This window comes from Salvelinus namaycush, chromosome 3, assembly GCF_016432855.1.
Source record: "Salvelinus namaycush isolate Seneca chromosome 3, SaNama_1.0, whole genome shotgun sequence".
Taxonomy (NCBI): domain Eukaryota; kingdom Metazoa; phylum Chordata; class Actinopteri; order Salmoniformes; family Salmonidae; genus Salvelinus; species Salvelinus namaycush.
Genome location: NC_052309.1, coordinates 73,655,299 through 73,672,653, shown reverse-complemented (window position 1 = coordinate 73,672,653; position 17,355 = coordinate 73,655,299). Strand labels below are relative to the sequence as shown.

Here is a 17,355-nt window from a genome sequence, read left to right as displayed (position 1 = left end):
GTGTTGTGTGATGTTTTCATCTGATTGCCAAACAAATCACTTCAAAAAGTAGGTTTGATCCACCATAATCATTTCATAATAATTTATTTTGATGATACTCATACTGCACCGTATTGCCTACTGGCTATTTTCACCCCTAATTTAGACAAGTTTCAATGACAATGACAGTTACATGCAAGAAATAGCAACTCATGTCAAAGAAAGCATGAAGGAATTTGAATCTAAGATAAGAAAATATGCATTCAAAAAGGAATTTACGATTGATCTTTCACTTCATGTATGTGAGCTTGCAGGAAGTAAGTTAGCAGATTCCCATAACAAATTCAGAAGCAACAATGATGCCCTTACTTACCTGGAGCAGAAGAGAACACAGTACAACAAGATTTTCAAAAGACACTGCAAAGGTTCCTCATCTGCAGCTGTGTTTGCTGAGTGAATTTGCAACACACTGAAATAATCGATTGTACAGGCGGTCTATGACCAGACGGCCATTGACTTGGCTGGAGAAATGCAATTAAGTCACCCACCATTCAGTGGAAACAGGTCTAACACGGAGAAACACATCCTGACATCACTGGCGGAGGAGAATTTTGACAAGTTCATGACCTACATTCACAACCCAAGGAAACACTTTGAGAAATCTATGAGAGAGAATGTAGAGAAATATATGCTCACAAAAAGGTCCAAAGTCCTTGCCTTGATTGAAGGGAACATAAAAGTTAAAGAGCAGTGTGTGAGCCATGCAGTGCATACAGCAACAAGACGGTCAAAAACAGGAATGGAGACACCAACATGTGGCTTAGAGAGTTTTCCAGTGCTCTAAAAGATGAGCTGAAATTTGCAGAAAATCATTTCAGTGATTTCTGTGACATAACCGACTTTGACTTCCTCGAAGAAGAGGTAAGGGAAGGTCTTGCCAACAGAATCATGGAGATCAACAGAAGCCTCAGCAATGTGTCACTCCTGAACATGAAGCAGTTCAGGGAGAGGCCAGATGAGATTCTGATCAAGCATTTTTGTGATTGCTGCTGGGTAAGGTGTCCCTTCTGTAAAGCCATCTGCACAAACACCATGGAGGGGCACAAACCGAAGGATCACAATGTCCCTTTTCATCGCCCTAAACGAATCAATGGATGCCACTTCAAAGACACAGTAGAATTTTGGATAGATTTTTGTACAACTTCAGTAACAAGTAAATGGCCGGTTTTACCCATCCCATGAATCAGAGGATAAATATATTTTGAAAGAATACTGAAAAGCTGGCCCAGGATTTGCTGATTGGAGCATCACACCAGACCTCTCTGAACTTCCATACTGGAAGTGGTTTGTTTGTCGATTTCAAGAAGATCTGGAAAGGTATTATGACCTAAAATTCCAGGGCAAATAGTTCCATAACCTCATCCTCATATTACCCTTGTGTTTAGTGTACGTGCGATTGTAAATATTATTGCAACAAATATACCATACTATGGGAAAAAAGATAAACAGTGATAGACTGTGGTCAACCCAGATACATATTTAATATGTCCAACAGTTCACTAATACATATATTAGAACAATGATTTGATGAATGTCATTGCTCCTGTCCTAACCCATTGATCTAACTAAATCACCCCTCATATATTGGGGTCTAGTAGATTTTGAAAGAAGTAAGTTTGAGGTCTCCTTTGATACGAATGTAGGTAATGACATCTAGGCCTTCACGATTGGGGAACTGGATCTCCTGTCCATCAGGCATCTCCACTTCAAACATGTCGCCCGTCAGCTTCAGCACAATCTTGAGAGGGAGAAACCCCATTTGTTTACATCATTAGTGTTGTAGCACATTCACCCTTACACCCACATGGCCAATTGCAACGAACAAGCTGGACTAAGCATTAGCGCTAGTTTCCTTAAAATGATACTAGCGGGAGATTACATGGACATAGGCCCTAATTGTTTCTGTTATATTGAACACCTGAAACATTATGCCCAAGATTCTCAATTTTTATAGTCAGGATCAAACCCCCCTCCCTCCATATTTTCAACCTCCATTTTCACACCTTGAATGTAGAACCCCTTTGGAGTGGATTGTGGATCTCTCTCTTCTCATCACCCCAGCAGCCGGCAATCTTTGAGTTGCACACGAGCACAGTACCATCAGTGTCATCATTGAAGCGTGGGTTAAAGTGCAGTGCCAGGTCATCTTCATCACAGCCCAGGTCGATCTGGAACCTGGATATGGGAAATAGGAAATCACATAATTCCAGAAACCCTAATACATGTCTGTCTAACATTAATTGATTTCATGCATACAGTATACCAAAACAAAACCATTCTCTGGTCCGTCCTCTCCTCTTTCGAGCAATAATTTGTGAAACTGGTAGTTTATAATTTTTTTATGCATAAGATTAATTTATGGGTCCCTCTGTGTGATATAAACACAAAAAACAGTTAAATGCAGCTCCCAAGTGGTGCAGACACTGCATCTCAGTGCAAGAGGCGTCACTGCAGTACCTGGTTCGAATCCAGGCTGCATCACATCCGGCTGTGATTGGGAGTCCCATAGGGCGGCTCACAATTGGCCCAGCATCGTCCGGGTTTGGCAGGGGTAGGCCGTCATTGTAACCAAGAATTTGTTCATAACTGACTTTCCTAGTTAAATAAAATAAAAGTGTTTACATGTACCTCTCAGCCTCATCCATAATCCTCCCCTGTACTTTGAACTGGTCTCCAGCTCTCAGCTCCACATGCTTCAGCTCAAGTTCCTATGAAGAACCATATAATTAAATTGAGTGCTTTTGAACATAAGGTAAAGGTGATTTTGTATTTTAATATGTCATGTTGGGTTATAAAATATTTAATGACTGACTTTTAATAATCATTGGAATCACAATGTACAGTGCATGCATAGATTACTTTTTCAACAATTACCATGTTGTCAAAACATAATCAAGACTCAAGGGCCTGACCGTTTAAATTAATTCACTCAGCAACACATATCTGAGTGCAGTAAGCATGTAGGCCACTATGGCTGCGTTTACACAGGCAGCCCAATTCTGATCTTTTCTCACAAAAGATAAGATTTGGGCTGCCTGTATAAACACAGCCTCTTCAGTAAGTAACTGCGTGGAATAAAAGTATCAGCATATGCATGAAAGTTAAGACTTACCATTGGCATTACCATGTTGTCACTGGTGGTGAAAGCGGCCCTGCAAGTGGTTTGAGTTGCAAGACGGACTGGGATCGGACAAGATACCGTTATTTCCTGAGATACAGAGAGTAGAATGTTAGTTGCAAGTTTGAACTATCCTTTTATGTGCGCAACCCTCCTCACACAGGTCACTCACTGATTAGCATAATAGTGAGGCGTGCTAAATGATGATTCAATAAATAAATTAAAATTATTCTCTCACTCACACCCTGATACTAGGTTATGAGAAGAAGCTTGGTGGCAGACTGGCAGTGAAGATAGTTGCCTACTAAACTGATGCTTTTACTCACATTGAAAAGCCTGATATTTGATCAAATTCACTCTGATCAGTAATCAACTGTGTAGTGCTGCACTGTATATTATAAACTGGGTGGTTTGAGCCCTGAATGCTGATTGGCTGACAGCCACTAGTGGTGCTGTAATGACAGTGTTTAAAGTAAATGACTGTCCAGTGAAAGATCTCACTTTTAAAAGCTCATGTTGTGTTAACACATACCCAAATAATGTTATCAACTCATCTTTTACTCATATTTTGTGGCCAAAGCATACATTTCAGAAGAAAACACACTTCAAACCCCACCTTAAAGTTGTATCTCAAACAGACCGTTTCAAAAACGCTTGCTATTTCCTCATATAACGTGATGTCACGTTTTTGGCCCAGACGTCTCATTGGCTCATTGGCTGAGCTGGCCATTAAGTCGTTTACTTGTCATTAATATTTTTAACGACTGGTATACGCCCACAGCATTCTGTTGTTTCAAACACAGAAAAGCTGCTTTTTAATATAATAAAAACAATTGAAGGAAATAACTATTTAACTAATATTGTAATTAATTCTAGGTCATATTTAATAGAAATCTGGAAACACTGGACAGTTAAAGTGCATGATCTGCCCTTAACAAATACAACAATGAATAGATTTTATGAATCAACAGTATATTCGGATATATGTGCTGGGAAAGTGTGACTACGTCCCTATCCTATCAACCTTTTAGTCTTTGAATGGTCTTCCAAGTGCAAAACACACAAAAACGCTATTGAAAATATTTTAGAAAAGGCATCAGGTAGAATAAGTAGATGAATCCACAAATACAATTTTATACATATCTTAAATGACAGCGTGTTCATGAATTTTATGATATAACATTGAAATCCAGTCCAAAACAGTATGATCCTTGCTATCTGGAATTCTTGGGATTCCCTACCCCATTGAAGTAGAAACATTAAATGGTTAAGGTAAGGGTTAAGGTTAGGTAAGGATTATGGTTAGGGTAGGGTTTAAGGTAAGGGTGGGACGTCCCAAGGGTTCAGGATAGCGCTGTTTTGAATGTTACTGTTTAATAAATAAAAATATCTATGGGGAAAGAGGAAAAAGGAATCAGTGACAGTTTCCGCCAAATTCCCGGAAGTGACGAGGACAAGTAAACAGAATCTTCTTTTTGACAGATGAATAACCCGTGAAGTGGTCCGAAGAAATACAAAATAATCTAAAACAAAATGTACATTTAAAGAAACATTCCCCAGGGGCATGAGATAAACGTTTGTGTTAAGATAACAACGCGCGTCATCAACTGTCGGAGGTAAATAGCTGGCCAGTGGCCACCTTTCTTTTTTATCATGCTCATTTGCAATATACATACTGCTGACAGCTGCCAACATTGGGTAGCCTAGCAAGCAAGTAAGCTAACAATTTTTTAGGGAAGTGGCTAGCTACGGCGCAGCGTTCCAAGGCACTGCATCGCTGTGCTAGAGGCATCACTACAGACTCTGGTTCGATTCCAGGCTGTATCACAACCGGCCGTGATTGGGAGTCCCATAGGGCGGCGCACAATTGGCCCAGCGTCGTTAGGGTTTGGCCGGGGTAGGCCGTCATTGTAAATAAGAACTTGTTCTTAACTGACTTGCCTGGTTAAATAAAAGCCTAGCTAGTCTTGAACCAGGACCGACTAGCTGTGCTTGTGAAGACGACGATCTCGTCATATTCATCGTCGCCCAGGTACTGGTTCAAGCTAGGCTCAGCTATCTACCGTTGGCTTCATCATTAACTGACTAGCTAATTCCAATTTCTTGCCAGCAAATAAAACTTTCTAGTTATATTTGTTGCCCACATATTCTGTTACACTTACTGTGTCAGCATTGGCAACCTTAACCTGGGATGGAATTTTGTGTGACGTAACTAGTTAATTTTTTTTTTTTATGTCTTTATAGACTAAGATTAATCAATGCCATTCTTGTTTTCCTCTTAGCCAGATTATACAGGATAAACAGTCCTGGAATGTTCACAGACATGGACTATGAGTTGGAGGAGGACAAACTGTAAGTAAATATGATTTGCATCCTTTTCATGTTCTACATGTGAAAACAGGTTTTTATATATATACACTGCTCAAAAAAATAAAGGGAACACTAAAATAACACATCCTAGATCTGAATGAATGAAATATTCTTATTAAATAGTTTTTTCTTTACATAGTTGAATGTGCTGACAACAAAATCACACAAAAATGATCAATGGAAATCAAATTTATCAACCCATGGAGGTCTGGATTTGGAGTCACACTCAAAATTAAAGTGGAAAACCACACTACATGCTGATCCAACTTTGATGTAATGTCCTTAAAACAAGTCAAAATGAGGCTCAGTAGTGTGTGTGGCCTCCACGTGCCTGTATGACCTCCCTACAACGCCTGGGCATGCTCCTGATGAGGTGGCGGATGGTCTCCTGAGGGATCTCCTCCCAGACCTGGACTAAAGCATCCGCCAACTCCTGGACAGTCTGTGGTGCAACGTGGCGTTGGTGGATGGAGCGAGACATGATGTCCCAGATGTGCTCAATTGGATTCAGGTCTGGGGAACGGACAGGCCAGTCCATAGCATCAATGCCTTCCTCTTGCAGGAACTGCTGACACACTCCAGCCACATGAGGTCTAGCATTGTCTTGCATTAGGAGGAACCCAGGGCCAACCGCACCAGCAAATGGTCTCACAAGGGGTCTGAGGATCTCATCTCGGTACCTAATGGCAGTCAGGCTACCTCTGGCGAGCACATGGAGGGCTGTGCGGCCCCCCAAAGAAATGCCACCCCACACCATGACTGACCCACCGCCAAACCGGTCATGCTGGAGGATGTTGCAGGCAGCAGAACGTTCTCCACGGCGTCTCCAGACTCTGTCACGTCTGTCACATGTGCTCATGTGCTCAGTGTGAACCTGCTTTCATCTGTGAAGAGCACAGGGCGCCAGTGGCGAATTTGCCAATCTTGGTGTTCTCTGGCAAATGCCAAACGTCCTGCACGGTGTTGGGCTGTAAGCACAACCCCCACCTGTGGACGCCGGGCCCTCATACCACCCTCATGGAGTCTGTTTCTGACCGTTTGAGCAGACACATGCACGTTTGTGGCCTGCTGGAGGTCATTTTGCAGGGCTCTGGCAGTGCTCCACCTGCTCCTCCTTGCACAAAGGCGGAGGTAGCGGTCCTGCTGCTGGGTTGTTGCCCTCCTACGGCCTCCTCCATGTCTCCTGATGTACTGGCCTGTCTCCTGGTAGCGCCTCCATGCTCTGGACACTACGCTGACAGACACAGCAAACCTTCTTGCCACAGCTCGCATTGATGTGCCATCCTGGATGAGCTGCACTACCTGAGCCACTTGTGTGGGTTGTAGACTCCGTCTCATGCTACCACTAGAGTGAAAGCACCGCCAGCATTCAAAAGTGACCAAAACATCAGCCAGGAAGCATAGGAACTGAGAAGTGGTCTGTGGTCACCACCTGCAGAACCACTCCTTTATTGGGGGTGTCTTGCTAATTGCCTATAATTTCCACCTTTTGTCTATTCCATTTGCACAACAGCATGTGAAATTTATTGTCAATCAGTGTTGCTTCCTAAGTGGACAGTTTGATTTCACAGAAGTGTGATTGACTTGGAGTTACATTGTGTTGTTTAAGTGTTCCCTTTATTTTGTTGAGCAGTGTATATATATATATATATGCAAACATTTCTAACAGAAATACCTTATTTACATAAGTATTCAGACCCTTTGCCATGAGACTCGAAATTGAGCTCAGGTGCATCCTGTTTCCATTGATCATCCTTGAGATGTTTCTACAACTTGATTGGAGTCAACTTGTGGTAAATTCAATTGATTGGACATCATTTGGAAAGGCACACACTTGTCTATATAAGGTCCCACAGTTGACAGTGCATGGCTGAGCAAAAACCAAGCCATGAGGTTGAAGGAATTGTCTGTAGTGCTTCGAGACAGGATTGTGTCAAGACAGAGATCTGGGGAAGGGTACCAAAAAATGTCTGCAGCATTGAAGGTCCCCAACAACAGTTGCCTCCATCATTCTTATATGGAGGAAGTTTGGAACCACCAAGACTCTTCCTAGAGCTGGCCGCCTGGCCAAACTGACCAACAACCCGACGGTCACGCTGACAGAGCTCCAGAGTTCCTCTGTGGAGATGGGAGAACCTTCCAGAAGGACAACCGTCTCTGCAGCACTCCACCAATCAGGCTTTTATGGTAGAGTGGCTTGACTGAAGCCATTCCTCCAGTAAAAGGCACAAGACAGTCCGCTTGGAGTTTGCCAAAAGGCACCTAAAGGAATCTGACCATGAGAAACAAGATTCTCTAGTCTGATGAAACCAAGATTGAACTCTTTGGCCTGAATGCCAAGCATCACATCAGGGGGGAACCAGGCACCGCTCATCACCTGGCCAATACCATCCCTACGGTGGCAGCATCATGCTTTGGGGATGTTTTTCAGTAGCAGGGACTCAGAGACTCGTCAGGATCAAAGGAAAGATGAACGGAGCAAAGTACAGAGAGATCCTTGATGAAAACCTGCTCCAGAGCGCTCAGGACCTCAGACTCGGGCGAAGGTTCACCTTGACAACAATGACCCAAAGCACACAGCCAAGACAACGCAGGAGTGGCTTCGGGACAAGTCTCTGAATGTCCTTGAGTGGCCCAGCCAAAGCCCGGACTTGAACCTGATCAAACATCTCTTGAGAGACCTGAAAATAATGGGAGAAACTCCCCAAATACAGGTGTGCCAAGCTTGTAGCGTCATACCCAAGAAGACTTGAGGCTGTAATCGCTGCCAAAGGTGCTTCATCAAAGTACTGAGTAAAGGGTATTTGCTTTGCCATTATGGGGGTATTGTGTGTAGATTGATGAAGGAAAAAAACGATTTAATACATTTTAGAATAAGGCTGTAACGTACCAAAAAGTGAAGGGGTCTGAATACTTTCCAAATGCACTGTACATCTAATCTAATTGGCTTTGACAGCGCTTGCTTTCCCAAATCATATTGTAGACACTAGACAGACAATGTATTAAAAAGATCTCCAATTATTCTTCAACAGGGGGATCCCTACAGTCCCTGGGACTATATCCCTGAAGAAGGATGCTCAGAACCTGATAGGGATCAGCATCGGGGGTGGGGCGCAGTACTGTCCCTGTCTCTACATTGTACAGGTATTATGTACCTCTATACTGTACCTCAGTCCATTAGAGCGGTTGTTTGGTTCAGTAGCTATGTATCCAGAGTGTTAACTAAATCAGAAACATTAGATTATAGATGCATTGTATAAACCATTATCTTGAACTTTCTTAAAGCAGTTTGTTTTAAGGCTTATGGCTTGGTTTTTGTCATTATTGGATCTATTCTTTACCTGTAACTGGGATCTCTGTCAGGTCTTTGACAACACCCCTGCTGCTCTGGAGGGGACTCTGGCGGCTGGCGATGAGATCACAGGAGTGAACGGCAAACCTGTGAAGGGCAAGACAAAGGTGGAGGTGGCAAAGATGATTCAGGCTGTCCAGGTACAATAAGAGGGCTTGGAATCAGCTTTTCAATCATTTTTGGTTTGATACTGCAAAAGACTACAAACCAGTTAGTGTATTTCCTATAGTTATTTTTTTGTTAGCCACACAACCCAAACCATGTACCAACACTGACAAGACTAACAAGACTAACACTTACCAGTAGATAAAAATAAAGTCCAAAGCCACAGTATTTAATTCTGGATTCTGTGTTTTTTAGCAGTAAATTACCAGTCAGTCTGAAAAGGGCTGCGGTCACTACTAGATGTTAAATAATATGGACACCTCAGATCATTCAGCGGAGCTAGTGAGAACAGGACAATAGCCAGGAGTTTGGACCCTCACGTCACCAGTGTGGAGTGGCACTGTTGTTTTTAAATCCATTGTGATGACACAGGAAGCTATGCGAGTTCAATGACTACCCCACCATGGTCTGTGCTCAGGATTAGAGAGATGGGGAGAGATGCTCCACTGTCTGTATAAAGGATTAGTATGTGCCATTGTTGCCCTTAGGTTTCGCTGACTCTTTCATTTTTTTGCATGCTATGCCCACTGAGCTTAAATTGTCACAGTGGTATTTATTGATATTACTTGCAAACTTTGTGCAGTTTTATCAGAGGATCTGTAATTCTTATGTTCCTGCACTTGCAGAAGCACCTTTGTTTGGCTTAAAGACTGCTATATTGTGCAGTCTTGTCCTTCATGATTTTCAGTTGAAATTAGTTGCAGACACACTTTGTACACATGGATTGTTTGGCAATACCTGGTTGACTATAACCTGCCTGTAACGCGAGTCCCCAGACTAACCAGGGGAGAAAGCCAATGTCAGGTTAGGTAGATCTATCAATACTGTATTGCCTGGGGGAACTCCATAGGCTATATATTTTAGTTAGAGTAATATGACCCCTGGGGGAAGTGTCTGTAGATTTGCACCATGGTTTTAATTATACTGAGGTGGTGTTTGAGTGACTGTCTTATCTCTTCCATTCATTCCTCTTGTCTTTGCAGGGAGAAGCAACAATCCACTACAACAAGCTGCAGGCTGACCCCAAACAGGGGAAGTCACTGGACATAGGTAACAGTCGCAGAATACATCTCTAAAATATACAGGTAATTGACAAAATAAAGGAAACACCAACATAGTGTCTTAATAGGACGTTGGGCCACCACAAGCCGCTAGAACAGATTCAAACCTCCTTGGCATAGATTCTACAAGTGTCTGGAACTCTACTGGAGGGATGCGACACCATTCTTCTACAAGAAATTCCATAATTTGTTGTTTTGTTGATGGTGGTGGAAAATGCTGTCTCAGGCGCTGCTCCAGAATCTCCCATAAGTGTTCAATGGGGTTGAGATCGGGTGACTGGCACGGCCGTGGCATATCGTGAAACATCAGCAAATTGAGCAGTCTTCGTCACTGAAGCTCTTGTCAAACTTGCCCCAACAATCATCCCTCTTGCAAAGTCACTAAGATATTTTCTAGCCATGGTAGCCAAAATATTGGGCAACTGGGCCTGCCTAGCATTTTTATACATGACTCTAATTCCACAACTGTGTGGAAGCACCTACTTTCAATATACAGTACATTGTATCCCTCATTTACTCAAGTGTTTCCTTTATGTTGGCAGTTTCCTATATATGGGTAGAGTACCATTCTTACTCACCAGACCGACAGATGCTACCGTCATAGTATGTTTTTACATTGTGATGTGTGTTATCTGGTGTGTTTTAGTGCTGAAGAAGGTGAAGCACCGCCTGGTGGAGAACATGAGCTCTGGTACAGCTGACGCTCTGGGGCTCAGCAGAGCCATACTCTGCAATGGTGAGACTGGGACAAAACACGCTGTCCATCCGTCTGGCCATGTTATAGATTTCTATTATTTCTGACTTTACTTTCCTCATTGCATACACTTGAAGCCAATTACAGTCAATTGAAGCCAATTTAGTTGACATCACCCCTAAGATACTGGCCCTGTCCGAATAACTATACTAGCGTACTACATACTTAAACTATATACTCATTTCGGCATTTGATCTTGCAGAATACCAAAATGAACGAATGGCGGGAGTCAACGCAATCACGTATTAGATGACTCATTCGGAGTACTATTTAAAATATGTCACAACTTTTTTTCAGATGCTATCTAGTATGCTAGTATGGGTATTCGGACACGGCCACTGCATAAGCTCTGTGCAATCTCATGATGACTGATATCATCTGAGAGGACCGGAGAGGGGCACTATGCTACTACTGTAAGTGTCCTCATACTAGGCCCTTTTCTTTTTCAGATGGTCTGGTGAAGAGACTGGAGGAGTTGGAGAAAACAGCAGAGCTGTACAAAGGTCTTTTTTAAATGATTGTAATGTTATTATGTGTGACATTCTTCATACGTTCTCCCCTCTTCATGCACCACTGTCCTTGTTTGTCTCTTTACAGGCCTGATGGAGCACACGAAAAGACTGCTCAGAGCCTTCTTTGAACTCTCTCAGACACACAGAGGTGAGTTACCACGCCTTGAAACTACACAAACATTATATTAAACTACAGATCTAGACACAATATAACCATGTACTATGATCATACTCAAGCTCCCTCACACTGAAAGTGAACAGGTTTGTATTTACAGTAATGTGTTGCATGCCATGAGACTGGATGATGTTTGATTGTTCCACTCTCTCCCTCTGCCTGGACGACCCTCAGCGTTTGGGGATGTGTTCTCTGTGATCGGGGTACGGGAGCCTCAGGCTGCAGCCAGTGAGGCCTTTGTGAAGTTTGCTGAGGCCCATCGCAACATGGAGAAGTACGGTATCCAGCTGCTAAAGACCATCAAGCCAGTGAGTAGTAGAAGACATTAACAAACAGTCAAATCAATACACAAACCATTAACAGGATTCATATGCCAACACCCCAACAAGCTTGCATTCACTCCTGCATATACCTAGATTAGATAACTTACATCCCCACACATCCATATATATATTGGGAATCAATTAATCATGTTCCTCTCTGTCTCCTGTTTTGTAGATGCTCCATGACCTGAACACCTACCTTCATAAGGCTATACCAGACACCAAGCTCACCATCCGCAAATACCTGGACGTCAAATTTGAGTACTTGGTGAGAGCAGACCCCTTATTCAAAATGTCAACATTGATCAACTAAAAACAGGGTCTAAACTGAACCGAAGCGTTTATTTCTAATGTGTTAGTCATTGGTGTAAAGGTTAATCCATTTTGTGTTCCAGTCTTACTGTCTGAAAGTGAAGGAGATGGACGATGAAGAGTACAGCTGCATTGTGAGTACCTTACCTTACTTCCTATGCCTGTAGTCCACACAGAAACACTGATGTCATTGAGTAACAAAGTGGATCTATGTAGCGTGTTTAATTTAGTTTTTCTTATATATCTGTGTGTTTCCTTAGGCGATGGGAGAGCCTATGTATCGCGTCGGCACCGGGAACTACGAGTACCGGCTTGTGCTGCGGTGTCGACAGGAGGCCCGTGCTCGGTTCGCCAAGATGAGAAAGGATGTGCTGGAGAAGATTGAGCTACTGGACCAGAAACATGGTTTGTTCTCTCTCTGTGTCTGTCTACCTAGGAGAATCATCCTCTCCATTAACGCTCTGTCCAGCTACCTGTAATAAGTGGACAGAGTATCTCTCCAAACAGTCTCTCTCTGTTTGCCCATTACTAATGGATATAAGCCTTCCCACTAGGCAAAAACTGGGTATATCAACGTTGTTTCCACATGGAAAACTGATTGGATTTGCAAAATCATCAACGCAAGGGAATGTTGTATTTTTTCCCCCACCCAACTTTATAATAATTATTTTAGATTGAGGTTTCAACTAACTTGAATTCAACAATCAAATGTAAATCAAAACTAGACGTTGAACTGACATCTGTGCCCAGTGTGGGTAAATTTTATCCAATGTATGATCAGTCCCTCTCTCCCTGCTTCACGATATACTAATGTATCAGGCTGAGCGTTTCTCGGCACAGATGGCCTACTAATTGTAAACAACCCTTTCTTTGACATCTGCACTGCTAGGAAATACCAGATCTGTCTAAAGTGTGGTATAAAGGTAGGGTGCGTGTTAACACCCTTTTCCCTTCCTGCTTCCCTTCAGTCCAGGACATCGTGTTCCAGCTGCAGCGTTTTGTGTCAGGCATGTCGCGCTACTACGACGAGTGCTACGCCGTGCTGAAGGATGCTGACGTCTTCCCCATCGAGGTGGACCTCTCACGCACAATGATCAACTACGGCAGCCAGTCACGCTCCTTCACAGAAGAAGAGGAAGAGGAGGAGGGAGGAGGAAGTGAAGAACAGGATGGGGGTGCTGGCAAGCAGGCTGAGAACGGTGCTGAAAAACTGATTGATGATTATTGAGAGTTAATGATTGTTTTCTGGAGCAAAATTCCACCTACATCTATCAACTGCCACTCTGCATTTACTTAGCAATGATTAGTTAAATATGTGGAAATGGTCAGCAAAGTCATCACAATGGAAAATACTACTGTGAATTGCTGCTATTCAACTGTACTGGAACTAACTATTGCAACCTACTGTAACCAATACCATTTCCACAACTGACAGCCATCACTGTAACTAACTTTGTGGGGCTTGAATTGATTCAATGGGTTTTTTCTGGGTCAGTTTATTCTGCAAGTTTATTTCTAGTTCCTACCAAACACGCATATCAGATTGGTGGATGATATTTCCCTAAAAAAAATGTTATATCGTTGCTAAATGAGTGCAGCATAGTATGTTAAAGAATGATTGAGCAAAGTGTATTTTTATCTACAGGTTTTAGGTGCTGATGCTTCAGTTTAGGAGTGTATATATGTTTGGGGTGCCTTCAGTCTCATTTGAATCATATGTGGACAGACGAGTCTATTCTCAACAAGTGGCCAGTCCTGTCTTGATGAGATGACAGCGGTTAAATGCTGTTCCCAATAAAATGATGTAGTCATTTGGGGCGAGCACATGATTAAGAGTGATCATTAACCAGGGCTGGCCACAGACCAAAATAGGACTCATTTTCCATTGACACAAGCCCTGATGTTACAAGTTTATCAGTCCCACTCAATATTTTGCATTCTATCTGCACTAAACCACATGGAATTTTAATGGGGTAGCTGAACAGAGTGAGGTACAAATCACTTGTAAAGGATGAGAGGGCAAGGTTCAGCCCAAACAGCATTTTAAACTGAATGAAGGAACCTCGGTCAAATTAAATGTTATAATTCCAGTGTGTTTTTTGTTACTTGTCTTTTTCTGTCATTGTTAAGGATTTCTCTGTCTCGCTGCTGCACCCGATGCTAGATTCTCAGCCCCACTACAGTTTAATAATCGTAAAACAAGTGCAGTAGAGGGCTGTGTTCTTTCAAATTGGAATGTATTTAATCAAAGGGACCTTTGTCTTATGTTTTGATTTGTCAACTACTGAACTGTATTGATTTTGTGCTGAAGCTTTAATCTGGTTACATTGCTACTCTTGCTCAGTTCCACAAACAAAGTGAACCTTGAACATTATACCAATTTGATATTTTTGTGTAAATTGTTTTTATTTTCCTCTATGCTTCATGTATTATTCAAATACAGTATGTATCCATTGTGAAAACCATGGGTTCATAAAGGATTTACAATATAAAGAATATACTGGAATTTACATTGCTGGAGCTTCCAGAATGTCTTATTTTATGAAGATATTGAATATTTTTATTTATTATGGGTGTTTTAATCTTGTGTTTAGCTCTTCTGTCTTTGTTTATGTTACATGTTGTGTGGCAGAAGGATACATTAATTATTCTGATTTAATTAAAGTTTCTGCAAAAAAATATTTGGTAACCATTCTGTGTGTTATTAAGATACAAAATATAACTTGATTGTTTGGATCACATGTTTACATGTGACTTTCTTCGCACGCTTTGAGGATAACACGGTGCCCCCGACGCAGCCCGCTACCAAGGACTGTGGGCTCTCCTTCTCCGTTGCCGACGTGAATAAAACATTTACAGTGGCTTGCGAAAGTATTCACCCCCTTGGCATTTATCCTATTTTGTTGCCTTACAACTTGGAATTAAAATTTATTTTGGGGGAGTTTATCATTTGATTTACACAACATGCCTACCACTTTGAAGATACTAAATATTTTTTATTGTGAAACAAATAAGAAATAAGACACAAAAAAAACTTGAGCATGCATAACTATTCACCCTCCCCAAAGTCAATACTTTGTAGAGCCACCTTTTGCAGCAATTACAGCTGCAAGTCTCTTGAGGTATGTCTCTATAAGCTTGGCACATCTAGCCACTGGGATTTTTGCCCATTCTTCAAGGCAAAACTGCTCCAGTTCCTTCAAGGTGGATGGGTTCCGCTGGTGTACAGCAATCTTTAAGTCATACCACAGATTTTCAATTGGATTGAGGTCTGGGCTTCCCCTTAAACCACTCGAGTGTTGCTTTAACAGTATGCTTAGGGTCATTGTCCTGCTGGAAGGTGAACCTCCGTCCCAGTCTCAAATCTCTGGAGGACTGAAACATGTTTCCCTCAAGAATTTCCCTGTATTTAGCGCCATCCGTCATTCCTTCAATTCTGACCAGTTTGCCAATCCCTGCTGATGAAAAACATCCCCACAGCATGATGCTGCCACCACCATGCTTCACTGTGGGGATGGTTTTCTCAGGGTGATGAGAGGTGTTGGGTTTACGCCAGACATAGCGTTTTGCTTGATGGCCAAAAAGCTAAATTTTAGTCTCATCTGACCAGAGTACCTTCTTCCATATGTTTGGGGAGTCTCCCACATGCCTTTTGGCAAACACCAAACTTGTTTGCTTATTTTTTACTTTAAGCAATGGCTTTTTTCTGGCCACTCTTCCATAAAGCCCAGCTCTGTGAAGTGTGCTGCTTAAAGTGGTCCTATTGACAGATACTCCAATCTCCGCTGTGTAGCTTTGCAGCTCCTTCAGGGTTATCTTTGGTCTCTTTGTTGCCTCTGATTAATGCCCTCCTTGTCTGGTCCATGAGTTTTGGTGGGCAGCCCTCTCTTGGTAGGTTTGTTGTGATGACATATTCTTTCCATTTTTTAATAAAGGATTTAATGATGCTCTGTGGGATGTTCAAAGTTTATGATATTTTTTTATAACCCAACCCTGATCTGTACTTCTCCACAACTTTGTCCCTGACCTGTTTGGAGAGCTCTTTGGTCTTCATTGTGCCCCTTGCTTAGTGGTGTTGCAGACTCTGGGGCCTTTCAGAACAGGTGTATATATACTGAGATCATGTGACAGATCATGTGACACTTAGATTGCACACAGGTGGACTTTATTTAACTAATTCTGTAACTTCTGAAGATAATTGGTTGCGCCAGATCTTATTTAGGGGCTTCATAGCAAAGAGGGTGAAAACATATGCACGCACCAATTTTCCGTTTAAAATATATATATTTTGAAGTTCTTTTTTTCATTTCACTTCACCAATTTGGACTATTTTGTGTATGTCCATTACATGAAATCCAAATAAAAATCTATTTAGATTACAGGTTGTAATGCAACAAAATAGGGAAAATGCCAAGGGGATGAATACTTTGCAAGGCACTGTAAAAGTGTTAACCCTCGCAAGGCTGCCGGCCCAGACGTCATCCCTAACCGTGTCCTCAGAGCATGCGCAGACCAGCTGGCTGGTGTGTTCACGGGCATATTCAATCTCCCTATCCCAGTCTGCTGTCCCCACAGGCTTCAAGATGGCCACCATTGTTCCTGTATCCAAGAAGGCAAAGGTAACTGAACTTAATGACTATCGCCCCGTAGCACTCAACTCTGTCATCATGAAGTGCTTTGAGAGACTAGTCAAGGATCATATTACCTCTACCTTACCTGACACACTAGACCCACTTCAATTTGATAACCGCCCCAATAGATCCACAGTCGATGCAGTCGCCATCACTCTGCACACTGCCCTATCCCATCTGGACAAGAGGAATACCTATGTAAGAATGTTGTTTATTGATTATAGCTCAGCATTCAACACCATAGTACCCTCCAAGCTCATCATTAAGCTCGAGGCCCTGGGTCTGGACTTCCTGAGGGGCCACCCCAGGTGGTAAAGGTAGGAAACATCACCTCCACTCCGCTGATCCTCAACACCAGGGCCCCACAATGGTGCGTGCTCAGCCCCCTCCTGTACTCTCTGTTCACCCATGACTGTGTGGCCAAGCACCCCTCGAACTCAATCATCAAGTCTGCAGACAACACAACATTAGTAGGCTTGATTACCAACGATGACGAGACAGCCTACAGGGAGGAGGTGAGGGCTATGGGAGTGTGATGCCTGG

At 42.5% G+C, this 17,355-nt stretch overlaps 2 protein-coding genes across 4 annotated transcripts; one reads left to right on the top strand and one right to left on the bottom strand.

Annotated features, from left to right (window-relative positions):
* Nucleotides 1-1,500: 1,500 nt before the first annotated feature.
* On the bottom strand, nt 1,501-3,817 carry LOC120044572 (galectin-2-like). 2 transcript variants are annotated; one of them, XM_038989237.1, is made up of 5 exons: nt 3,774-3,817; nt 3,152-3,247; nt 2,668-2,747; nt 2,043-2,214; nt 1,501-1,777 (listed from the first exon to the last, which is right to left on the bottom strand). In XM_038989237.1, exons 2-5 carry the CDS (start codon nt 3,164-3,166, stop codon nt 1,631-1,633), a joined length of 414 nt encoding a protein of 137 aa, XP_038845165.1. In that variant the 5' UTR covers nt 3,167-3,247; nt 3,774-3,817; the 3' UTR covers nt 1,501-1,630. The 2 variants fall into 2 exon arrangements, with proteins under 2 accessions (XP_038845165.1, XP_038845166.1); XM_038989238.1 differs by lacking the exon at nt 3,774-3,817 and adding an exon at nt 3,484-3,554.
* A 781-nt stretch (nt 3,818-4,598) lies between these two features.
* Nucleotides 4,599-14,862, top strand: LOC120037821 (PRKCA-binding protein-like). Of its 2 annotated transcripts, none has more exons than XM_038983797.1 (13): nt 4,599-4,773; nt 5,444-5,509; nt 8,560-8,671; nt 8,891-9,019; nt 10,028-10,094; nt 10,752-10,841; nt 11,309-11,362; nt 11,457-11,519; nt 11,721-11,854; nt 12,045-12,137; nt 12,265-12,315; nt 12,442-12,586; nt 13,150-14,862. In XM_038983797.1, the coding sequence occupies exons 2-13, from the start codon at nt 5,469-5,471 to the stop codon at nt 13,407-13,409; spliced, it is 1,239 nt and encodes a 412-aa protein (XP_038839725.1). In that variant the 5' UTR covers nt 4,599-4,773; nt 5,444-5,468; the 3' UTR covers nt 13,410-14,862. The 2 variants fall into 2 exon arrangements, with proteins under 2 accessions (XP_038839725.1, XP_038839717.1); XM_038983789.1 differs by having other exon boundaries at nt 5,440-5,509.
* Nucleotides 14,863-17,355: the final 2,493 nt, after the last annotated feature.

Excerpts from the sequence above, each read along its gene's own strand:
- LOC120044572 (XM_038989237.1), bottom strand. Across the intron at positions 2,215-2,667 it reads ATTATGGATGAGGCTGAGAG|GTTCCAGATCGACCTGGGCT; the intron begins GTACATGTAAAC and ends TCCCATATCCAG. Across the intron at positions 1,778-2,042 it reads AAAGGGGTTCTACATTCAAG|ATTGTGCTGAAGCTGACGGG; the intron begins GTGTGAAAATGG and ends CTCCCTCTCAAG.
- LOC120037821 (XM_038983797.1), top strand. The coding sequence starts at position 5,469 with ATGTTCACAGACATGGACTATGAGTTGGAGGAGGACAAACT. Across the intron at positions 10,095-10,751 it reads GGGGAAGTCACTGGACATAG|TGCTGAAGAAGGTGAAGCAC; the intron begins GTAACAGTCGCA and ends GGTGTGTTTTAG. Across the intron at positions 12,587-13,149 it reads GCTACTGGACCAGAAACATG|TCCAGGACATCGTGTTCCAG; the intron begins GTTTGTTCTCTC and ends GCTTCCCTTCAG.